This window comes from Theobroma cacao, chromosome 3 (assembly GCF_053813885.1).
Source record: "Theobroma cacao isolate CCN51 chromosome 3, ASM5381388v1, whole genome shotgun sequence".
NCBI lineage: Eukaryota > Viridiplantae > Streptophyta > Magnoliopsida > Malvales > Malvaceae > Theobroma > Theobroma cacao.
Window position 1 is genome coordinate 715,583 of NC_142641.1, and position 24,480 is coordinate 740,062.

At 31.4% G+C, this 24,480-nt stretch overlaps 2 protein-coding genes and 1 pseudogene across 8 annotated transcripts; 1 reads left to right on the forward strand and 2 right to left on the reverse strand.

Annotated features, from left to right (window-relative positions):
* Positions 1-2,939: 2,939 nt before the first annotated feature.
* Positions 2,940-5,827, reverse strand: LOC18603900 (carbonic anhydrase 2-like). The gene is made up of 9 exons (XM_007036148.3): positions 5,687-5,827; positions 5,200-5,270; positions 4,919-5,068; positions 4,395-4,443; positions 4,162-4,278; positions 3,815-3,868; positions 3,599-3,681; positions 3,385-3,490; positions 2,940-3,271 (listed from the first exon to the last, which is right to left on the reverse strand). Exons 2-9 carry the CDS (start codon positions 5,259-5,261, stop codon positions 3,101-3,103), a joined length of 792 nt encoding a protein of 263 aa, XP_007036210.3. The 5' UTR covers positions 5,262-5,270; positions 5,687-5,827; the 3' UTR covers positions 2,940-3,100.
* A 5,761-nt stretch (positions 5,828-11,588) lies between these two features.
* Positions 11,589-24,480, forward strand: LOC18603901 (DNA-directed RNA polymerase III subunit 1-like). 7 transcript variants are annotated; one of them, XR_016025418.1, is made up of 8 exons: positions 11,592-11,848; positions 11,963-12,036; positions 20,724-20,928; positions 21,110-21,306; positions 22,088-22,275; positions 22,550-22,738; positions 22,817-23,044; positions 23,524-24,480. XR_016025418.1 is itself a non-coding variant. In XM_088804828.1 (7 exons), the coding sequence occupies exons 5-7, from the start codon at positions 22,099-22,101 to the stop codon at positions 22,877-22,879; spliced, it is 429 nt and encodes a 142-aa protein (XP_088660954.1). In that variant the 5' UTR covers positions 11,592-11,848; positions 11,963-12,036; positions 20,724-20,928; positions 21,110-21,306; positions 22,088-22,098; the 3' UTR covers positions 22,880-24,480. The 7 variants fall into 7 exon arrangements, 3 of the variants coding, with proteins under 3 accessions (XP_088660955.1, XP_088660954.1, XP_017973131.1); XR_001927155.2 differs by having other exon boundaries at positions 23,725-24,480; XR_001927156.2 differs by having other exon boundaries at positions 23,887-24,480.
* On the reverse strand, positions 12,706-19,715 carry LOC18603903 (carbonic anhydrase 2-like; annotated as a pseudogene).

Here is a 24,480-nt window from a genome sequence, read left to right on the forward strand (position 1 = left end):
AATTAATTATAATTTAATTAAAATATCACTCATCATTTTATATCATATGATATTGGTATGTTAACATGTTATATTGGATGATAATATTAATATAATCATATGGTATTTCTCACCTTCTATATTATCGTCACATAAATATAAAATGACAAATAATTTTTGGACTAACAACAACTAATCAACTATTAATCATAAAAATAAAAATTAAGAGTTTTATTAAACATAATAAAAAATAAAAATTTATTTAATTTTTTGTGAATAATTCAGAAACTTTTTAAAGCACTGTTATCTAGATAAATTCAATTCAACTATTATTCTTAGTAAATAATTATAAAATATTAAGAGGACGGTGTGGCTTTTTTATGTTTTACAAAATACATGTATATATTACTGGTATAAATTATACTCCCAATAATCAAGCGAGTAACTTTTGAGTTTGAATGTATTTTTAATAAAAAAAAATATAAAACCGAACAAATTGACAAATCTAATATAACATATTCTCAATTAAACGAGTAATTTTTTAATTTTAACCTATATTTAATAAAACAAATAATGGAAACCCAAGTCGTGTATGTGGGTAGAAAGATAAACACAAGTTTCTATTTCGGTGGAAAAAAAAATAAAGAAAAGAAAAACTATTGAAAGTCTTTTTCTTCCTTTCTCCTTTCTCGTTTTTGTTTGTATTCCTAATTAAAAATTTAGCAAGTCATACATTATTTCTCTTTGTTTTTTCTTCTGACCATCCAATCCTTTACCTACTTCACTAGCTATCTTGGGCTTAATTTCTTGTTCACAAGCATGTGAACTATAAATATAGAATTATTTATTTATTAACAAAAAAGGAGAAAGTAGTGAGAACCTTGATCAAGTGCTCTTCCAAGATTAGTAGAAAGAAGAATGCACGAGAGTAAAGGCTGGGATATTTCCATCTCTTGTCATATAAACAGTTGCACCTGGTGCAAGACAGTGGAGATCACCTGTGGGAATAAAATTGAATTATGATGCATCTATTTATGAGTTGAAAGGTGTAACGTGGGTGAGTACAGGTTTCATCATTAGAAATTTAAAAGGGGCAAAATTTGTTTATCTTTCAATCATGGCGATGGCTGAATTGAAGTCCTTATCGTGGGGCCTTTTGATGTGTAGGAGAGAATTAGTGTTTGGTGATTAAAATTGAAATGGATTGCCAGCAGGTTGGATTCAAAGCAAATGATTTAATGGTGAAATGGGTCATGTTATTGAGGACTGCTGTCTGATGATGAGTCAAATTAATTGTTCCTCTATTAAATATTGTAAACGTGAGGCAAATGGGGCGGCTCATGAAATTACCAGATCAGTTAAGGTTTTGGATATGAAACAGGTGTTGTGGAGGGATTTAAATGATCTCCCTATTAGGGCTCAAAGTGCTTCTCGGAATGATGATATTAATCAGGTGATAATTAAATTGGCATGATAAAAGGGTATTCTTTTTTCCTTTTTACAGGTTTTTTCCTACTAAGGTTTTCCATGAGAAGGGTTTTAACAAGGTTCTTTCTTTATGTTATGGAATATTTACAATGCGAGCGCCTATTATTGTATCTATTTGATGAATTTTCATATATTACTTGTCTTGGTAGTCATTAATGAATGAAATTCACCTTTTATCAAAAAAAATAGTATTATTAATCAGGGATATTCTCTAAATCTACTTGAGGAATTCAAGATTTTATGATTATGATTTTTTTGGTCGAATCTTGATTGATAAGAAAAGAGAACTCATTTCTTGACCAACAGGACAAACTCGTGCGAGAAAAAATAGTGAATATTGCTTTACAGAATATATATTTGTCTTATTTTCGGGTTTAATTGTCTTGTATTACTAGTCAATGGTCCCTCTCCAAATTGATTCAACACTTCTAAAAGTAAATAAGACACCCTTGGTGAGAAAAACGTTTACGTTTGATTGGAAAAAGACAATTATTGAGACAGATTTTGAGAATGTAAGAAGAGAGAATGATTCACATGCAACCATTCATTCACGATAAGGATTTGGAATTGGAGGGAGAAGAAAGACAATTGTTTTTGCTCTAAAACCTCTTATATTTTTATTGTATCCAATTAACGAAACTGTTAATTTTAAAGAAAATTTAACAATCGTCAGATTTAATATCAAATGTTATTGAATTTAACGATTCTTAGTATTTTATTAAGATTAAAAGATTATGTATGTACAAACTAAAATATAAATATTTGTTTGAGTATAATAAAATAATAAGAGTTTAATTCCATAAATAAATATAATTCAAAATTAATAAAATAATTATTTTGAATGAATTAATGAAACTCTAATGCTAATAGAAACAAGTGTAGAAATATTTTTTTTATTTACATGTTCAAAATAACCCGATTTCAATGGACTTTGATTATGTTTGTTTGATTACCCAACTTTGTTCTAAGAAACTGAAAAGAAAGGATACAGAGAGGTGATTAATTAAGGGCAAAATACTTCCATCATTTTAAGTTTTAATCGAAATTTCAAATGCGTTTATTAGTTTTCGAAATAGACACTCCGTTTGAAAAAAGTATTTTTCATTGGACACATAGGTCTGGCCGTTAATCAATCATTAGTTTTTTTGTCAATTTGATGATGTGATAATATTAAAAAAATAATTTTATCCTTTATTAATTTTAAAAATTATTATTATATAATTTTATCAAATTTTTATTAATTTAAAAAAAAAAAGCTCTCAATTGGGGGCTCCCTAAGGGAGCGTTGGGTGGTCGGCCCGTGCAAGTGACCTCGTTGGCAGACTTGAGAAAAAAAATAATAAAAAAAAATATTTTAGATATTTTATATTTAATATTAACACCATTTAGATGTTCGTAGCAGAGTGTTCATTTTGAAATTAAAAATAATTTCGATTAAAATTGAAGGGATTTGGGATATTTTACGCAATTAATTAATTAATTAAGCAAGTGGAATTGAACAAAGTGAAAGAGAAGAACAAATACAACATATTTTAATAGCAAACTAAGCTCACAGTAGCTGCTCTGCCTTATTCACACAGGTTTAATTTGTATCTCTAGATGAGACTTGAGTGTCTAAAACTTGCAAATATTGTTAGAAGGGCATAGGCATTGGAGGCATTGGCTCTGTACACATCTTCCACTGCTCAAAAGTTCCATTCACAAAATCATAATAACCTCCCCTCAATGTCAGAGTTCCACTCACCACTGCATTTCTCACAAATGGATAAGTCAGCAGATTTGCCATCGAGTTCTTCACTGATACCTGCATCACAATTTGTGGATTGATTACTTTTCTATTAATTAGATGGTCTGCCATGGAATATATCCTTGTTCAATTAGATGACAGAAACATGTTGGGGCAGCTTGTGATTTTACCTTTTCACACAGCCTGCATTGTTCTTCAAATGTCAGATCATTAGCCACTGCCAGGACCTTGAGCTTTGCTGGCAAACCAATTTGCACCCACTGATCTATGAAGTCACTGCACAACTCATGTTGGATGAAGTTAGACAAATAAGAATTCAATCTTTCTATCTGACAGAAAATTGCGGGATCTTTCAGAACAAAAAATGGGAGTTCACAGGCTTACTAAGTAACACTCTCGTCCGGAAGCTTCATAAGCCTCTCTATCCCACCACAACGACTATGTCCCATGACCAGGATGTTTTTTACCTGTAAATGTATGTTGTTTTCCATTTGTTACACAGAAATTTCTGATACGAGGAACAAAACTGGGGAGGAAGGGCAGGGGAAAAGTAACGAGAAATGAACACAAGAGTTGAATTCTAAAGTGTAGATGTTTCACCTCAAGAGCTTTAACAGCATATTCAATGACTGAACCAATTTCGGTGTGTCTCAGCTGTGCAATAAAGCAATAAACAATATTAGGAGAAATATGGATTCCAAAATATATGTATTTATTATTGAATCAAATATTTAAATTTGTAGCTTGATAATAATTAATTTGTTCATTTATTATTAAATGGACACGTGATAAAATATAAAATTAGTTATCAAAGTATGAATTTTTCTGCTCGACCATAGATAAAAAAATTAATTAAGAACAATTTTTCTTTTATTAAAAGTATTTTTTATTTTCTTTAAATAAGAATTTACTTCACAAAAAGAAAGAAAAAGGTTTGGGAAATTAACCTGGTCAAATTGAGGAACCATATTAGCAATATTGCGGCCACTGAAGGCTTCACCTGGCTTGAAATTAAGAACAACTGAGGGGCTTACTCGGGAATCCGAGCACGAAAAGACCAAAAACTGAACAATGAATTAACAGCAGATTAATTAATAAATTAGCATTACATAATCTTAATTAATCATTATTAAATATAAAAAAAATTTGATCAAGAACTTTGGGTTGGAAAGTGATTTACCCTCGGGTGTTGGCCCTCTGCAAGTTCTCTGAAATAATCAGGATGTTGGCTGCAAGAAAGCAGAAAAATTAGTGTCATTATCCATTAATTAAGTTGTCTACTGCTTCTTGTTTCCAATTTCCATGAGCATTAGAACTATTGGTTATTTTCAAGCATGCGCCTAGGTAGAATGTTACCCTGCATATTGAAATCTTAAAAACTAAGGTTGAAAGCTAATAAATTTGACACATCCTTTGGATTATATATAATATGACAGATAAGTTGATTAAAGTCCACACGTAAAAATAACAAGACTTGTTATTAATGATTAGTTAATTTTAAAGATAATTGAATTCACAAAGCCGATCTCTGAGTCTTTTGTTTGTATTGAAATATAGGTTAAAAAAATAGAAATTTTTGCTTTTTTTTTTTTAATAACTGGACTAACAAAGTCAAAGCAATGTTTGGTTAAAAGTTAAACAACATTAAGTTCTTCAAAATTGCTACAGATAGGGATGAATTCTAGTCCAAGTTTGCCATCTTACTCATATATGTTCTTCTTGAAGAAGTCAAAGCCATCTTCAATCCTTTGAGCATCTGGGTCACATGGGGGTGGAGGAGGCCTTGTCCCTTGGAGCTCAGCAATAAGCTTCTCAACTTTTCCTTGAACCTCCTGATCCAGACCATCTTTCTCACTGCAGCCAACATATATATATATATATATATTCTTAGTCTTATTAAATATTAATAGCAGTTCTCAGACCTTGGTTAATAAACTTTAATATTATTTTCTCTGAATAAATAACCGAATTTTGGATACTGAAACCTGATGAGAATCTTCTTCAGTCCTGCAACAACCACTTCAGCAGAGTGCTTTGCCATTTCCATGACTTCTTACTGCAAAAAAGTTCACAAAATTTACAGTTAAAAGAAGCATGCATGACAAACTTAAACGAGCAATGGATTCATAACATTTTGGAGTCAGAAAAAAGCATGCATGGAAAATTCTTTTTTGTTGTTTCTTCGAAGGCAAAATAATTTTATTAAAATTTAAATAAAGTGAAAGGGTAAGTTCTTCTGGCCAAAGCTAAGAGGACAAAGTTGGAAACACAAAAACAACAGTTCCAAAGAAAAATTTTATCTCATGTAATGAAACTATAAGATCTTTGTTTTAATTAACTTGTCGGTAATGAAATTTGTCTATTTAAATGTAAGAAATGAAATCGATGTTTTTTTTTTCTTCCTTTCAACTATAACATGGATGATGCATGCATGCTCACTTTCTACTTCTCAAAATCAATCAACGAACTAACCTTGTCTAAGGAGCAATGCTATGAACTTTTAAGAAGAAAACAGGCTCAGTTTCCTAAACACTTCGGCTAACACGTATTGAGATATGAGAGCTAAAGGATACATCCTTCATGCAGCTTCAAGCTGCTATTTATAGACTGAGTTTAGGCTTCCAAGACATGGTCGTCCTGTCAAAAATGATGTTCTAGACTATACCATTGTTTCTAGTGTCACGACAATATTTCATTAATTAGCTAGAAAATCAAACACGTTTCTCTCTTTTTTCTATGATTCATTTCTTGTTTGTTTCATCAAAAGAAATTCCTCTCTATCTCCAACTGCCCTCTCCACTTACTACACCTATTCATTTACCATTGAATCTCCTTTATCACTTTGACAAGAACATTCCTAGGCCTAGCTCATGCCTATTAAAGTCGTACGTGTTAATTAATCTAGGCATAATTAAGTAATAAAAGATGGATGACATTAATATTAAAAAAGCCTTTATTTTCTTTTTTTTTTTTTGGGAAAACTAATGAGAGTATATTATAATAAAAAGACACACACACAATATAGATAAGCTAGGAGGCATGGCAACAGCCTGTACCCACTCTATTAAAAAATAATCTGCAGACTGCAGTGTCATCTGGTAGTCCCCTTCCACCTGTTTTCCAGCTCGTTCACCTCCCTAAGGTTAGCCTAACCTATCTCCCAAAATGAACCTCCACTACTAGATTAAGCATCAACAAAATAGAACCTGTACACAAACCTTCTGTATACAGGTTAGCCTTTATTTTTTTAATGTATTCAAAAAATTAATCTTTAATTTAACCAACTCTTGCATTCAATATCAATTAACATGACTTAATGACTTGATCACATTAATTTTTTAACTATTGCATGATCATGTCATTTGTCACATTGATAGAAACTAATTAGTTAGTATTAAATTTGATAATGGTTAATTTTTCATTATGAAGTCTGAACCTCTCGATCAGTTGCCAAGAATCCTGCTTACACATAGAGGCCGGTCAGCCTCTTTCCATTAATGGGTGCATTAGATAGACTTGGCTTTCAGAGGTTTGGTTAATTAAGACTTGTCCATATTACTCTTCCTCTTTTTTTCCTGCACGAGGTAGACTTGGCTTTTGCTTTTTCTGGCAATCCTTCAACCCTTTCACATGCCATCAAAACTAGTGTAATTGTGAAGTTTGGATCGAAATGAATCTCGGAAATCAAATCTTTAATGCTAGACTTTTCGTCCAAGCTTCCATATCGAGGTGCTGCAAGTTGAACGATTCAGTCAAAGAAACCTTTCCATATTTCAATACATCTGGAATGTGGAGGAGAAAATTTTTGAGACTTCACTAAATTCTATGCCTATCCTCTTAGTTTCTCAGCTTAATAATTTCCAAGGAATTTTGATAAATAAATTCAATTCAAATATATAATTTCTTGATAAATAATTATGGAGATTTATGAGCAAGTCATCCTATTATTCCTTTTTATTTTTTTTCTTTTAATCATCGAATCCTTTATATACTTCACTAACTATCTTGGACTTTGTGTTGGATTTTCTCGATCATAAGCACATGCGATATAAATTTATAATTATTTATTCATTATTATATAATATGAATAAATGACAATTATAATTACGACATTGAAATTTTTTAATTTTACAAACGAGATAAAGGATCAATACACATCTTATTACCGTTACCAAGTATTGGTTACATCTCAAAATTAATTAATTATGAGAATATAGTCAAATATTTTGTGCATGTAGTCACCATATTGATGCACAAAAAGAACTACCAAAATAAAGTTGGGTGCTAAAGTTGTGGATAGTTGGTTTTATTTATTTTTTTTTTAAAAAAAAAGAAAAAGTAGTGAGTGCTTTGATCAAGTGCTCTTCCAGGATTTGAAGAAAGAAGCATGCACAAAAGTAAAGGAAGTGACACAAATTTTAGAATAAATTAATTTTTTGATCACTAAGTTTTTGAAATTTTTCATTTTGTTCACTCAATTTTAGAAAAATAACGTTTTTTATTATTAACATTTATAAGGATTATGACAATTAAAAATAATTTACATTTTTTCTTACCACGTGACAACTAATTATGTGAAATAGAATAAAAATTTTATTATCTTTTAACGATTGAGTAATTAAAATAATAATATTTATAAACATTAGTGATCAAAATGTTATTTTTAAAAGTTAAGTAACAAAAAAAATTAAAATACTATTAGTTAAAAAGAGAGAATAAAATAAGTTTTTTTTCCTTTTCTTTTCCTATATTTGAACTCAACTATGAAATTTTTTTAGAATATTTAAGTAATAAGTGAAAATTCATTGAGATTAGAGTCTTCAATAAAAGTTTTATTTATTATCTTTGGTCTCCTAAATCCCAACCTCTTTTTTTTCACATAATTCAAATTCCAGATGTCCAACATAAAAAATCGTAAAACAGTTTCCTTTAGAACTTTAAAAAAAATAATTGATACACGTTTTTTTTTTGTTTTAAATAAAAAATTGATGTGATTGTTTCCTAGGAGCTTTCCTTTGGATTTACAAAAATTGGGTTAATATCTAAACACACAGCTTACCATGCTCCTGTCTATGGACTTAATTTAAGGTTCTAATTAATTATGAAGTTAATCACATGGTCCCTTTGAAAACATTCACCAACCAAACACATGAGTAAAAGCAAATATTTTAATATTACAATAATTAACTAAAAGAACTATTAGTGCACGATTCTTTAATTAAAACAATAAAATTTGAATCTTTCCATCAATACTTTACTTCGAGCTTGTTCAAAAGAAAAAACCTTTCCTCGATCTCTAATTATTTCTTTAATATTTATGGATTGATCTACCACCTAATCCTGATAATTAATTTCTTTTTTTGTCATCTTATGTTTTGGATCTAATCAATGGCAGATTCAGATTTTGTATGAAGGGTGGTTGCACAATAATCAAATAAGAACATGAATTGGGTTATGGATCGGGGCCAATGATTCGATTCTAAGTAAAAAATTAATTACTTGTGATATAAAATTTAATTAACATTTTAAATTTATATAAGTTTTCAGATTCACCAATATAAATAGACATAAAGCAGAAAGAAAAATTAATATTATATTTTCACATTAAGCATCGTAAAAGATATAAAGTAGAAAGAAAAATTAATATTAGATTTTCACATTAGACATCGTAAATTGTGTTTGACTAAATTATAACATAAAATTTTATTAGCAATTTGAATTTATATAAGTTTTCAAATTCATCAATATAAAAAGACATAAAGTAGAAAGAAAAATTAATATTATATTTTCACATTAAACATCGTAAATTGTGCTTGACGTGAAAAAAAGAGTTATGTTCGATGTGATTGCATGCTTTTAAAGGAAAAAAAGTTGAAAAGAAAAAAAAAAGTTTAGTATATTTATAAAGGAGAGAGGAAAAAGAAAAAGATAAAAAGGTAAAAAAGAGAAAAAAAAAAAAAGAAAAATAATTTCAAAATTTAGATATAAAAAAAATTAAACCTAGGCCACTAAATATTAACTTAAGTTTCTTACCACTATTTCAAAACAACACATTTGATTTAAAGTTACAAATCTAAATATTTTTAATTATATATATATAAATTAATTAATTAAAAACTAATGGGTGGCGGCCGCCACCCCGTCACCCCTCTCCCTCCGCCCTTGGATCTAATCCTATCTTTTTTTATAATTATACATTAAAGAAAAAGTTCCAATAGGTTATTAAGCTGATAAGGACGTATCTAACTTTTTTTATTATTTATTTCATTTGGGTTTCAAAGGTATCATTAAATGCAAGCCATGCATGTGCTTTTCATATAGGGTCCAAAGGTTAGAAAGCCATGCATGCCTCTCTCGTTGTTATCTAAAATTGATTGATTCATGTTAGGTAATTAGTCTGTGATTCCTACATGTAAAAGAGAGTACTGAAATGATGATAAAAAATTTCATATTTATTAAATTAAAAGTATATCTTAAATATTAAATATAACAATGATCTCTTTATCTATTATTAATTAATTTTAAATTATATGTCTATTTTAAAATTTTAATATAAATTTCATTAGTTAATAATTATCGATTAAACTTTATGTACAAATCACGTCCAATCATATTTTTGACATTTTAGTCATTAATTTATATTAAAATCAACGTTAGGTAGAAAACTTAGCAACTTGACTACAAAAACTTTACCTAATATTCCATCCTCCTATAATGCTTCTTTCTTCTTTTTTCCAAACAACTCTTCTTGTTTTATATACTTTTACCCATTAATCAATATTGAAGCCTTGACCTTTTGTTAACTTTTTGTTCTTCAAGAAATGTGTATTATATGTCATGGATTCACATCAGTAAGAGATAAGATAAGATAACTTTTTTTTTTTTGAAAAATGTTGCTTTTGTTATTTTTGCTATGTGTTATTATTTATTTTATAAATTTCCTATAAAATGTACTTAAAAAAACTAAATGCATAATCATATAATGGATTAAAATAAATAATTAAAATGTGATCCTAATTATAACATTGTTAGTATTATAAAAGTAGAATATCAGATTTTATTATTTAAAAATATTTATTTTATTTATAACTCTTTAACAAAAATATTTGCTTGAGGAAGTAAAAAAAATTGACAAAAATAGCAACTGAGTGGAGTTTTATTATTAATAAATAAAACACGCAATTAAGTGTATAACATGATGATTAAGCTCTATTTTCACAAAAGAAATGATAATTAAGCTCTATATTTACATGCCATTATCACTAATACTATATCCAAGCAAAGGAATCCTGACCCAAAGTTGTTGGATTGGGCCCAAACATCAGCCCCTTTTTTAGCTAGGCTAGATGATCCAATTACACTCATTCTAATTCGACCCAAGGTTTGTAAGGATGAGTATTAATCAATTCAAATTCGAAATAATCGATCAAAATTAATTTCATATTAGTTTTTTTCATTTCTATATTAATAGGTTATAAGAGCCCATTCGATTTTTGGTATTGAAAAACCAATCACTAATAATAGTTTTAAGTATAATTATATATATTATTAATAATTTACAAATAAACCTCAAAAACATCTCTCATATCCAAAAAAAACCCTAGTCCCTAAAATAGTTAAAACTAATCTAGATAAGTTGGTTTCGATTAGTTTTAATTTTTAGTTATAATTCGCTTTCGATTATTTTGTATAAGATTTTAGCTAATTTGACTTTCAAAAATTTAAAATTAAATCCAGAATATTGAATATTGATTAAATAACCAAATTTGAGGACCTTTCTTTCTCCTTTGACCCATAAGTATAAAGCCCAAAAAAAGTGAGTACAGATTTTAGCATAAAGGAGAAAGCTACAAAGTCCCAAAAAGTGAGTATTGTTATGAATGTATGTGTAAATGTCTATTATGTTACTATTCAAGAGTTTAAATTAGGTTAGATAAGTCGAACAGTCTAATAGACTAGACATAAATATGTAATTTGATTTGAATTTTTAAATTTAATTAAGTATATTTAAATATGAATATAGATTACAGTAGATTAAGATTAAGATTTATTTTAATATTATCTATCCAAATTAAATCCTTTAATATCATCTTTATGCTATAAATTCTATTTAGATTATTCAAATTATATCATGTTATAAATTCAAAAAATACAATCGAAATCCCTTCTCATAATAAAAAAAAACCCTAATCACCGAAATAGTTAAAACTGATCGAGATAAGTTGATTTTGATTATTTTCAAACTTTAATTATAATTTAATCAATTTAATTATTTATAAAATTTTAATTAATTAAAATTGAATCGATTAAATTAATTAAATACTCATTGTCAAAAAAGTGAGTATAGACTTTAGGCGAAAAAAGGAAGCCCAATCCAAGTAACCAAAGGCAGTAAGAAATCATACCATCCGATTCCGGACAAAATCTTTGGCGGCCTCCTTTTCTTTCCCCCAGCTTACGTACTAGCAATCACAAGGCCCAAAACCACCAGCGACGAGGAAGAAGATGAGATTGAGCTTGAGGTTGTTGGAATAAAATAAATGGTGAGAAGATGATAGCGGCAGCAGCATCGAAATAAGCAAAACCCATATCTTCTGACTCTTTCTGTTCGTATCATCTGTCGTCACCAACCTTGTAAGCTTTGTTTTCTCGAATCACCTTTGGTTTTCGACTTCAACCCTTTCTGTTACTATTGATTCTGCTTTGTTTTATACTCGCCTGAGTAACTTTTTTCTCTTTCTAACTCAGTGAGCTTGTTACGGCGACGACTCAGTCCCCTGCTCCTCCCTATTCCACCGAAAATAAACCCCAAACTACTCCAGGTCTGATTTTCTCTATTACGTTCTCCTTTTTCTTCAAGTTTTTTTTTTTTTTTTTTTAGTTTTTGTGGTCTGTAAAGTTGATAATTTTGACATTCTATTAACGTAGAATTAAACACAAGTTTTTTACATGAATTTCCTTACTTGGAAGCGGTCTTGTAAGCTGAATTATATGAAAAAGGAAGTTCTGGGTCTTGGATAAAGTGAGAAATTGGCAGCAATTAAAGGGGAAAAAAGAAGAAAAAAAATTGTATGTGTAGGATAGATAAATGGTTCTAATTTTAGAAATCCATTGCTGCAGATGTTGTACAACAAGCATATATTAATTGTGGAAGCTTGCGCTGGGATTGTAGCTTGAATGGAACCCCAATAGAAATAGTGACAGTCTAGTTTTCGTCTCAGCTGATAGGCCTCAGCATTTCATCCAGATTCTAATGGACTTTGATTATGCTTGTTTTAATTACCCAACTTTGTTCTAAGAAAATGAAAAGAAACGAGACAGAGTGAGGTAATCAATTGATCAAGCAAGTGAAATGAAGAAAGTGAAAGACTAGAACAAATACAACTTATTTTAAGAGCAAACTAAGCTCACAATGGCTTCTCTACCTTATTCATACAAGTTTAATTTGTGTCTCTAGATGAGACTTCACTGTCTAAAACTTGTAAATATTTTTAGAAGGGCATAGGCATTGGAGGCATTGGTTCTGTCCACATCTTTCATTGCTCAAAAGTTCCATTCACAAAATCATAATAACCTCCCCTCATTGTCAGAGTTCCACTCTGATGTAGCCGAAAGATTTAGAGTAATTAAAACTTAACAATTAGGGCTAGAATAGGGTTGATTGTGTTGTAACAATAGAAAGATAATTAGATTTTTTAAAGAAATCTCTTTAATAAATATTCAAAATAACAAAAGATGATAATAATAATCTTCTATCTAAGATCACGTACTTATAATAGTTAAGATAAATCATAATCAAATAGTAATCTTAATCCTACATAAAGACTTAAAGTACTAAAATTCTAATAAAGATAGGAAAAAGAATCTCAAACTAAACAAAATAAAGAAAATAAAATCCTAAGCTAACGAAAATAAAATAGAATTCTTGATGCGTCTGCATCACACTCACCACTGCATTTCTCTAAAATGGATAAGTCAGCAGATTTGCCATCGAGTTCTTCATTGATTCTTGCATCACAATTTGTGGATTGATTTCTTTTCTGTTAATTAGATGGTCTGCCATGGAACATATCCTTGCTCAATTTGATGACAGAAACATGTTGGGGCAGCTTGTGATTTTACCTTTTCACACAGCCTGCATTGTTCTTCAAATGGCAGATGATTAGCCTCTTCCAGGACCTTGATCTTTGCTGGCAAACCAATTTGCACCCACTGATCTGTGAAGTCACTGCATAGCTCAAGTTAGATGAAGTTAGACAAATAAGAATTCAATCCTTTTATTTGACAAAAAATTGTTTGATTTTTCAAAACAAAAAATTGGAGTTCATAGGCTTACTAAGTATAACTCTCGTCCGGAAGCTTCATAAGCCTCTTTATCCCACCACAACGACTGTGTCCAATGACTAGGATGTTTTCTACTTATAAATGTTTTTTTTTTACTTTAATTCTTTCCATTTGTTATGCAGAATTTTCTAAAATGACGAAGAAAACTAGGGAGGAAAGGGAGTGGAAAAGTAAAGAGAAATGAACACGAGTTGAATTTTAATGTGTAGATGTTTCACCTTAAGAGCTTTAACAACATATTCAATGGCTGAGCCAATTTCGGTGTGTCTCAGCTATGCAATAAAGCAATCAACAATATTAGGAGAAACGTGGATTCCAAATCCCATAAATGAAAAATTTTTAGCAATAATTTTCTAGTTTTACATGTCCATTTAATTAGGTAATGGGAACTATAAAAAATCATAATTTTTTATTGAAAAAATGTGTATTTATTATTAAATCGAATATTCAAGCCAGAACCATCTTGTACAAAACTCGCAACCAAGTTCTCAAATTTGCATGTTCCAATCCACAAATCCTTCTTATCAACAAGACTTTCCTCCTTTTGAGGAATTTGTACAAAAAGACTTCAAACATGTACCTAAAATCCCAACCTTGCTTCAAACAGATGCAACGAGAAGACCAACCAAAATCAGTGCTGCAGAAGCAACACTAAACTGGCAAATTGAAAATACAATTACACAAAATTCTGTCTTGAAAAGAATCAACCACAAGGTAGATACCATTCAAGGCAAAGTGCAAGAAATAAAGGAAAAGGTGGATGAAAACACCAAAGCTGCCAATGATATGATTAGACTTTTACATAAAAGACTTCGACAAGTCTCTACAGAAGTCCCTAAACAAGGTGTTCCATTCCAACTATATAAAGAATAGAAAAAGCTGGAAATACAAAAGCTCAGACCTCAGATAAAACTCCTCCAAGAAACCAAAAGAATTCCATCGCCAAAACACAATGATCCATTTGGATTAAATACAAGAGCTCTACCATCACCTGAAGAACCATCAGCCACAAGAATTGATTTTCCACCACCGTCCACACAGGTCACTCTTTTTAACCTTTACAAAAGACTCAAGAAGTAGAAAGAGGAAGAAGAAAAACACAAAAGCAAAAAGGAACGAGAAGATGTTGCTCAATTAGAAATTATCTCTGAGAAAGCCCAAGGGAAGAGACCAATGATTGGTAATGATCCACTTCCCTAAAAACCAGAAATAACCAAGAATACTACAACAGACCCAAAGACGATAATGATGAAAATGGACAATTCCCTCCCTTCTTTTCTCAAAAAAATACATTGAAAGCACTGTTCCAAAAATCTTCTCCACAGAACCTGCAGCATAGCAACACCACACTTTGTCCTCTGCTACAACCTCTGAAACTACAGGATGTCATTCAAACGAATCCTCAAACGTAGAATCATCAACACTCTCTCACAATTTTGAGGAATATCAAAATCCCTCACAATTCATGATAACAGGAGCTGGTGTAAAAGTTGAAGAAATGGATGTAGATGATGAAGTCCCACATATTCATGTTCCCAAGAACTCAGCAGCACCTACTTTTTCAAAGTTAACATTTACAATTGATGACATTCCTCCATCACGATGGGCAGAAAGGTTTCAAGAGTTCCACTCCTGGCTTAAAACTAAAAGACTATCAGAAGATAGTTATTATATTATTCTGATGAAATTTGTCTCAAGATTTACGGGAACCCTAAGAAATTGGTGGGATACTATTAATCAAGCAGACCAGATGTAGTTTTTAGTACTTCAAGATTTTGGCTAGGTAATTCAAATCCTTCATAGATACTTTCTTGGAAATCCTGATGATCTTAGAGCCTTGCAAAGAAAAGAATTCTTCCAAAGAAAATGTTGTTCTTTCAAAAAGACAGATCTCGATAAACATTACCAATGATTTGATACTATTCCCAAATTATATTATGGCCTTTTACGACCCCAACCTACTGTCTGCCTTAAAGGTCCAAGTCCAAATCATAGGAGCTCCACAAATACCTTCTACTATTATAGCAACACTCCATTACCAGATGGTTTGTAGAGTTCAAGATCATGCATTTAACCTTTCCAAAATCCAAACAAGCTCAAATAATGCACTGGTTTTAACCATAAACACATCACAAGCTCTTATTTGCTCATTTGTTCCCAAAAGAATCTCTAAAGAAGACTTTGCCAAACTTCTTCTAGAAAAATGGATCACCAATTATGAAAATTTGCAAGAAGCCATAATTTCCATTCAGTTCACAAAAATCAATTTTACTAAGAAAGCAGATGGAACTATAGAAATCAAGTTTAACCATTCTCATTTGAAAGAACCTTTTGCTCCACCAGTCTTTTCATCAATGTTCATGATCAAACAGACAGAGACAGTAGAACCAGGTTCAAAACAAAAGCTTATTAAAAGCTTTGACCATATGGGCAAACCAATTTTCCATTTCACAGATCCCATCACTAGCCACTGTCCATGGGGTATTAATTGCACATGTGAAGGATGTCAAGAAGACGGCCTTGCAACAAACTATGAGATGGATAGAGAAAAGAAAAAGAAAAAGTCAAAAAACAAGCCAAAGTGCTCAGATCGAGAATTGTACAAGAAATTCCAAGATGGAGATCCACATGTTGGAACTTTAGGACAAGGTGGAAGATACCAGTATCTAGTAAAATATTCTTTTCCTGAGTGGACAAAATTTGTACCATTAGAGAAACCTTTTCAAAAGCAACCACCACCAAATTCTCAAAAACTTGTCCTACGTTGTTACAGAAAAATCCAAAAATGGATTCATTAAGGGGTTTAAGTACAAATGAATTATAACAGATAGAAGATATGCACTGGCCAAATACGGCACTCCTGGCTTTAACGGTGGCTCTGGCCTTTCATCTATCAGTATAATTCATAAGACCTAAGGATTCATCTTCACTGCTCAACCTTTTGTATTGAAGAACATAATTCTTTCTATTGCATAGGATCCATTAACAATGGCAAGTGCAAAGCATACTTGAAGGATTTGATCTTATGACTGTACTGTAAATATTTTGCTATAGTATCTCTTAGGAAAGAAGAGAGAATTTAGAAAGACATGTTTAAGATCATAAGAAGAGTTTTTATTTTCTGGAACCGATCTTGTATTTTACATCAAATCCTTTCATATTTATAGACAAAGGGTCATATATAAGACAAACTAGTTGGATAAGTATAACAAACTTATCCTAGACTTGGACTTTTCAATACCTAGACTTGGACTTTTACAATACTTAGACTTGGACTTTTATATTATCTAGATTCAAACTTATCCGAGACTTGGAGTGCTTTTACAAAATCTTGACTTTTATAGATAAGTCTTTATCATTAGTCATAGTCAGTTTCTAGATCTAAGGTGAGGTTAAATTCAATTATTTTTTGTTGCTTTTTCTTTCTGCAGATATAATTGTGGAGAGAGAAGTCTTCTGGGTCTTCATTACAATATCCTCCACATGTGTCGCATAGTGATTTAGAGGATGTAGCTTTATCTTTTGACTGTGTTTTGAGAGAATGTGTGTTTGTCTTCTGGTGTTTTTATGAAAAGTTGTGCAACTTTGTCTTTATCAATTTTTTCATAATTTCATGGATCTTGGGACCACTAGTGAGGGTCTGGGATCATTTCATTGTATTATTTTAATGCTTCCTTTATCTTATCATGGTAGGGTCTTGGTATCTCTAAAATATAGTCTCATGACATCTTTGTCTCCAATGAATACCAAATTGAAGTTTTCAGAAAATATGGTGGACTTATCCTAAAATCACTCGGACTTCATCCCAAATACCCTTTTATCCATTCCTTTTGCCATTAGTTCATGAAATTCCCATACGAATTAAAATGGATGTTTTGGTACTTAACCCATAGGTGCCACATTGGCGTACAACTCCACATTATGGATTTTCTAGAATTCATTGAAAAGGCAATCAACCAAGAGGTTGAGCCATGACGGAAAAACTTTGTAGATATGCTCACATGGTTTTATCCTCTCTCCCACTAAAAAGAATTGGTCCTTTCAGAAGCATAAAAGAAAAACCAAATGACCATCTTTATCCTTTATAAGCCATAATATTTTCTCACTCATGGGAAAACCACTCAACTCAGTACTATTTCCTTTGCCTGGACTTATAAATCATTTTCTTGCAGTATCAAAGAACTTGATAAACAATACCGAAAGTTTCAAAGAAGAATCTGTCAACACAACAGGATCATCCCAGATCATATCTGGCCCTCATTGGAGACAGAGATGTCATGGGGCTATTCTCTAAAGATACTAGGATCCTACCATGAGAAGATAAAGGAAGCATTAAAAGAATACAATGAAGGGATCTCAGACCCTCACGAGTGGTTCCAAGATTCATGGGATTATGGAGAAATTGATGAAGATAAAATTGCACAACTCACCATAGAAACACCAGAAAACAAAAGCACACATTCTCTCAAAACACAATCAAAAGATAAGGCGACATCCTCTAAATCACCATGTGACACATGTGGAGGATATTGTAATGAAGACCCATAAGATTTCTCTATCCACAATTATATCTGCAGAGAGAAAAAGTAACAGAAAATAATTGAACTCAACCTCACCTCAGATCCAGAAACTGATTATAACTAATGATAAAGACTTATCTATAAAAGGTAAGATTTTGTAAAAGCATTCCAAGTCTCAGATAAGTTTGAATCTAGATACTGTAAAAGTTCAAGACTAGATATTGTAAAAGTCCAAGTCTAAGTATTGTAAAGTCCAAACCTAGGTATTGTAAAAGTCCAAATCTTGGATAAGTTTGTCATACTTATCCAACTAGTTTGTCTTATATATGACCCTTTATCTATAAATATGAAGGGATTCGATGTAAAATACAAGATCGGTTCTAGAAAACAAAAACTCTTCTTATGATCTTAAACATATCTTTCTAAATTCTCTCTTCTTTCCTAGGGGATACTATAGTAAAATATTTACAATACAGTCATAAGATCAGATCCTTCAAGTATGCTATGCACTTGTCATTGTTAATGGATCCTGTGCAACAGAAAGAATTTTGTTTTTCAATACAAAAGGTTTGGGAAATTAACCTAGTTAAATGGAGGAACCATATGAGCAATATTGAGGCCACTGAAGGTTTCTCCTGGCTTGAAATTCAGAACAACTGAGGGGCTTACTCGAGAATCCGAGCATGCAAAGACCAAAAACTGAACAATGAATTAACAACACATTAATTAATATATTAATTAGTATTACATAATCTTAATTAATCATTTTTAAATTATAGAAACAAATTTTGATTAAGAACTTTGGGTTGGAAAGTGATTTACCCTTGGGTGTTGACCTTCTGCAAGTTCACTGAAACATTCAATATATTTGCTACAAGAAAGCAGAAAAATTGGTGTCATTATCCATTAATTGAGTCTCTACCGCATCTTGTTTCCAATTTCCATGAGAATTAGAACTATTGGTTCTTCTCAAGCATGCATCTAGGTAGAATGTTATCAAAAAGATAGTAAATTCGATGTATCTTTCAAATTATACATAAAGTAATAGATAAGATAATCAAATCAACGTATAAAGATAACAAAATTTATTATTAGTAATTAATAATTTCGAGACAACTGAATTCATAAACTTGATCTTTAAGTCTTTTATTTGTATGGAAAAAATTCAATTTTATTAATAAAAACTTCAGCTTTTCTATAAAAAAGGGTAGAAATTTATTTATTTTTTCTTTAATAATTGGACAAAAAGACAAAGCAATGTTTGAAAACTATACAGGGATGAATTCTAGTCCAAGTTTGACATCTTACTCATATATGTTCTTCTTGAAGAAGCCAAAGCCATCTTTGATCCTTTAAGCATCTAGGTCGAATGAAGGCCTTTTCCCTTAGAGCTCAACAATAAGCCTCTCAACTTTTCCTTGAACCTTCTAATCCAGGCTTTCTTTCTGGCTGAAACCAACATATAAAAATTTTCTTAGTCTTACCTACAATTAATTGCTACTCTCAGACCTTGGTTAATAAAAGTAATATTATTTTCTCTAGATAGATAAATCGATTATTGGATACTGAAACCTGATGAGAATCTTCTTCAGTCCTTCAACAACAACTTCAGCAGATTGCTTAGCCATTTCCACGCCTTCTTACTGCAAAATTCACAAAATTTACAGTTAAAAGTAAATTCTAACATGCATAACGTGGAACTCACCCAACAATGGAGTCATAACCTTTTGGAGCAAGAAAACCATGCATGGCACTCACCCACATGCAACAATATCATGACAAAAAGATCTTTAATACATAAGATCTTAATTAGTGAAAACATACTAATTAAAACTACTTCAAGACAAAAAGATCTTAATGGGTTAGTATGGTTTTTGCTAGATTCCATAGGTTTCATACTGTTGTTGCTGTAATTAAAACTAATTGCCCTGTTTGTCTCTTTGAAGTAGTTTTAATGTGCCTCAAACCTGCAACTTGTGCTGTATGCATACCGTAAAATAGTATATTTTGGATAAAATGATGGATAGAAATCGATGCTAACTTATTTTGGCAATCATGTCTAATTTATAATTCTTTTGTAACTTACAACGTATGTGAATTTAGCCTTGCCCATCACCCTCTCCTGGGGAAGGGTGAGGATTATATTTTTATCTCAAAAAGAAAAAAGAATTGCAAGAATTTAAAAAAAAAAAGTCACTTGCTCATTAATAGGACAAGGGAACCGAGGAAAGAAAAAAATACAACCAAAAAAACTACACAAAGTGCAAAAGAAGAAAATAAGATTTCTTATGGTTAGGAGAAATAGGGCTACAACAGAGAGCTGCTTGATGTGGTGTACTTATGTGTAATTACCTTGAGCTCAATGAGGCATTGGATGTACAAATTGAATATGATGAAGGAATATAAACTTTTATAATCTGAGTTAAGTGATGGAACAATTAAATTCTAGCAGCAAAATGAAAGGGCATGGAAGGAGATGAAAGCAGAAAAAATGGAATTTAACATGTTGATGGATAGTTCTTTAAACACGTTTTGCTTGTGTGATGTTTATTATTGTTACAAAAATTATTGCATCCTTCACCATTTCCTACTTTTCGAGAGCTATTTTTTCCTAACTGTTAGAAATGTCTTGCGCATGTTTTCAGCATGGGGCTCCAAGTAGTTATGGGCATTTAAGGAGTTGATGGACGGAGGACATGGAATAACCATGTAATGGAAATGGAGCAGATATTGGGAATTGAAGCTGTAAGAAAATGCATAATCGATGAGATAGCACAAACTATGGAACATCATGGAATGACTAAAGACAGACGCCATATGATGCTTCTAGCAGATGTGATGACATTTAGGGTTGGTTTTTCATTGACATTCATTGCCTGTTGTCACTTGGAAAATAAAAATGAAAATTAGTTTTTCTCTTCCATTTTTCTTTCCTATAATGAAAATCTAGATTATGTTTTGGACCTCTGGTTTTGTGTACATAATGTTTTTAGGACAATGTATAACTGCATTTACATTATTATTGTATCAGGGGGAAGTTCTTGGCATCACAAGATTTGGTATCCAAAAATTGAACAAGAGTATATTGATGCTGGCTTCATTTAAGAGAACAGCTGATCACAATACTACTGTTAACGGGAGGGATGACAAGATTAAGGGAGTTACTGAGTGCATCATCATAGGAATCCCAATGCAAATAGGCACTGGAATACTCAAAGTTATACAGAGGTAAGCATGCAATACATTTTCTAATAATCTGTTTTATTGCTTTATTATTATTTATACTTTTCACTAGGAGATCCATCAATAAATTAAATTTATTTGTGCAGAAGTAATTTGAATTATTGAAGCCTGACAAAGTCGGTTTAGAATGTTCCAAGTTTCTGGCCTCGGGTTATTACTGATTCCTTTGACTACTTTTTTCCATACTCAAATTCAGTGGTGTTTTAATCAAAAGTCTTAATTTTTGTTATAAATATCTTGTGTCTCTTTTTCACATGTTCCATCACTACTGTCTTTTACAATAGATTCAATATCCAAGAAATATGCATTGCCTTGCATATTGTACTATGAGTCATAAAATAGTTTCGAGACACCGCTTTTGGATTCTTTTTATATATTATATTTCTCGACACAACCCGACCCAACTTGAACTAGCCCAGCCCAAATTTCACAGAAACAGTTACAAAAAAGAGCTCCCAAGTTCATTTTAGTATTTCATTCTACCTAAAAACTTAGGCTAAAACCCTCACTTTCCCAGCCCCTAAACACTTTCGTTTCTCCATTTCTTTTCCTTTTTTTTCCCTCAAAATTCTTCGTTTTTGATCGAAAATGCAGCAAAAATCACAGGATATAGTGTTTACGAAACGACCATACATAAAAGATGTCAGGCCACGAAAAATGTGACACTCACACTCTTTTTTAATTGTATTTCTCTCATTTTTCGATTTTGGATTTTTTAATTTTCCATTAAAAGTATTAATGTTGTTTTTAATTGTTATGTATGCAGAAAAAGCATTAATGTCGTTGATCATATTCCTCATGCCATGTGTGCAAGCAAGAATCATGCCGTGCAGAACATTGCGATTCAATGAGTCAGTTTGTAACCCATATAATGCTGATTTTGATGGTGATGAAATGAACATGCATGTCCCGCAAACAGAAGAGGCTCAAACAGAGGCATTCATGTTGGTGGGGGTAAATTCTTTTATATCATATTATCTTAGGAATTGTGCCTGTGGATGTCATATGCATTTAGTTTTTTTGAATTCCAACTCAGCTTGCTTCAAATTGATATGTATTACTGGTCTTTAAAATGTTTTTCCACTAATGAACCATAATATCGCAGTAATGATAATGGTATGATAGGATACATGTTCAGAAATGAACCTATGAACTGTTACTGGACCCCTTTTCTTGAAAATTTAGATAAATCTGAAAATTTCTTATGAGTTGTTGTTTGTGTTTCCAGGTGCAAAATAATTTATGCGCGCCAAAAAATGGAGAAATTTTGGTTGCTTCCATTCAAGATTTTTTAACATCTTCTTTTCTCATTACAAGGAAGGATACTTTCTATGACCGTGCAGCTTTTTCACTTATATGCTCCTATATGGGTGATGGCATGGATCTTATAAATTTGCCGACTCTAGCATTACTTAAGGTAAATGTTGATACCTTTTTGTAGTACTTTTGCTATATGCTTCTCTATTTTTTATTGAATTCTATTGTTGTGATGCAGCCAATAGAGCTTTGTACTGGTAGCAATTGTTTAGTGTTCTATTATGCCCACATGCAAGTGTGAAAGTCTACTTGACTCTTATTGTTAAAGAGAGGAACTACTCTAAGAAGATTATGAAAAGGATTGGGAATAAGGAAATAGAAGTAGAAACAATGTCCCATGACGACGGATTTGTTTATGCTTGGAATAATGAGCTTATATGTGGGCAATTGGGGAAAGCTACTTTTGGTAAGTTTTTGCTTATTTCTTACTTTTTCCTACATGTTCTGCATGGAATCAATAATCTCATGTTCTTTTAATTTGGTATTCTGAAATATGATTCTCATTTTTTAGGTTTTCTATTGAGTCATAGAAACATGCATTGGCAAAGTGTCTCGTAGATTAGTTTAATAATTATGAGACTTGAGAGATACCAGCTGCATCTAGCATCATCAGGGTGAGATAAGATCTATTGCTTGGTAATTTTGATTTGGTATGTTGACAAGATTACTCAATAAAAAATTAGGCCAAAACTGCATGCTGAATGAAGAGAATACAGCTCTTGTTCCAAAGTTTTTACCATACTTTTGGTTAAGTGGAATGAAGAGAATAAAATTCTTGTTAGACATTCTTTAGAGCATATTTTTATTTGAGACTTTCCATTTTTTAATCTATTACTTACCATGGCTAAACTTTTATGTTTACTATAATTGCTTTGTTCCTTTCAGTTTATTCCTTAGAATTAGAAAGGAAGAAAGCCTGTCACACACAAACACTGTTAGTTGCCCGTAGATGTGGAGGAGCTACTTCTTATCTATCTTTCTTATTTTTTTTCTTTTGTTTTCTGGTTTCCTCCGTGTATAGTGTATGATAGAGTTGCTTTCTTCCTCTTGCTTGACATATTTGAAATGAGTCATATTGGCTTGTAGGGCCACTTTTACATAAGTCATAGAGCTTGAGGTCACTGCAAGATGACGTTTTTGGATGACTCTTAATGGGGCAAACTTATGTTTTACTAATTGCTTTAGGATTAGGACTGGATGTATTATCTAGCCTATTTATGATTCCTTCTTCCTGTTATGGGTTTATAGTAGGTTACAGGGCCTACACTCAGTTGAACTCTTCTGTGATGAACTAAACACAAGCTGAAACCCAGTAGAATAGTTTTCAGCGAGCATTCTAAGCATTGTACATATTCTATCTGTTTGGTTTGTTTCAAATGCTAATAGTTAATGCAAGACATTAATTGTTGTTTTTTAAGTTTGTTAACTACCAACCGCTTAATCATTTTCTACTTGATGACAACCTTTCTCAAGTAAGATTTTTCTCAAAATTCGACTTGAAGGCAAGGTTTTGGCAATTGGGAATCCATTATGAAGACAGGCCCAAGACAGGAGTTTGCATACCAAACCACCACTACCAATGGACTGTTCTACCATTTGGGCTCAAAACTGCACCATCACTATTTCAAAAGGCCATGATCGAAATCTTTGAACCCATCCTTGACTCGGCCTCATTTACATCGATGACATTCTTCTGTTCAATCCCATAGAGCAAAGTCATCTTCATCTCCTTCAAAGATTCTCATACCTTATTTTTTGATATGGTATCACGCTTTCAGAACAAAAAATGCAGATATTCAAGCCAGAAATAAGCTTTCTTGGAATGCATATTCTTCAAGGAAA

What these genes read in the sequence shown, in the direction of transcription:
- LOC18603901 (XM_088804828.1), top strand. Translation starts at nt 22,099, where the DNA reads ATGTCGTTGATCATATTCCTCATGCCATGTGTGCAAGCAAGAATCATG. An exon ending in AGGCATTCATGTTGGTGGGG is followed by an intron (nt 22,276 to 22,549) that starts GTAAATTCTTTT and finishes TTGTGTTTCCAG; the next exon opens with GTGCAAAATAATTTATGCGC. An exon ending in CGACTCTAGCATTACTTAAG is followed by an intron (nt 22,739 to 22,816) that starts GTAAATGTTGAT and finishes GTTGTGATGCAG; the next exon opens with CCAATAGAGCTTTGTACTGG.
- LOC18603900 (XM_007036148.3), bottom strand. Translation starts at nt 5,261, where the DNA reads ATGGAAATGGCAAAGCACTCTGCTGAAGTGGTTGTTGCAGGACTGAAG. An exon ending in TTCAAGAAGAACATATATGA is followed by an intron (nt 4,444 to 4,918) that starts GTAAGATGGCAA and finishes GCTTTCTTGCAG; the next exon opens with CCAACATCCTGATTATTTCA. An exon ending in TGGTTCCTCAATTTGACCAG is followed by an intron (nt 3,869 to 4,161) that starts GTTAATTTCCCA and finishes TTTATTGCACAG; the next exon opens with CTGAGACACACCGAAATTGG.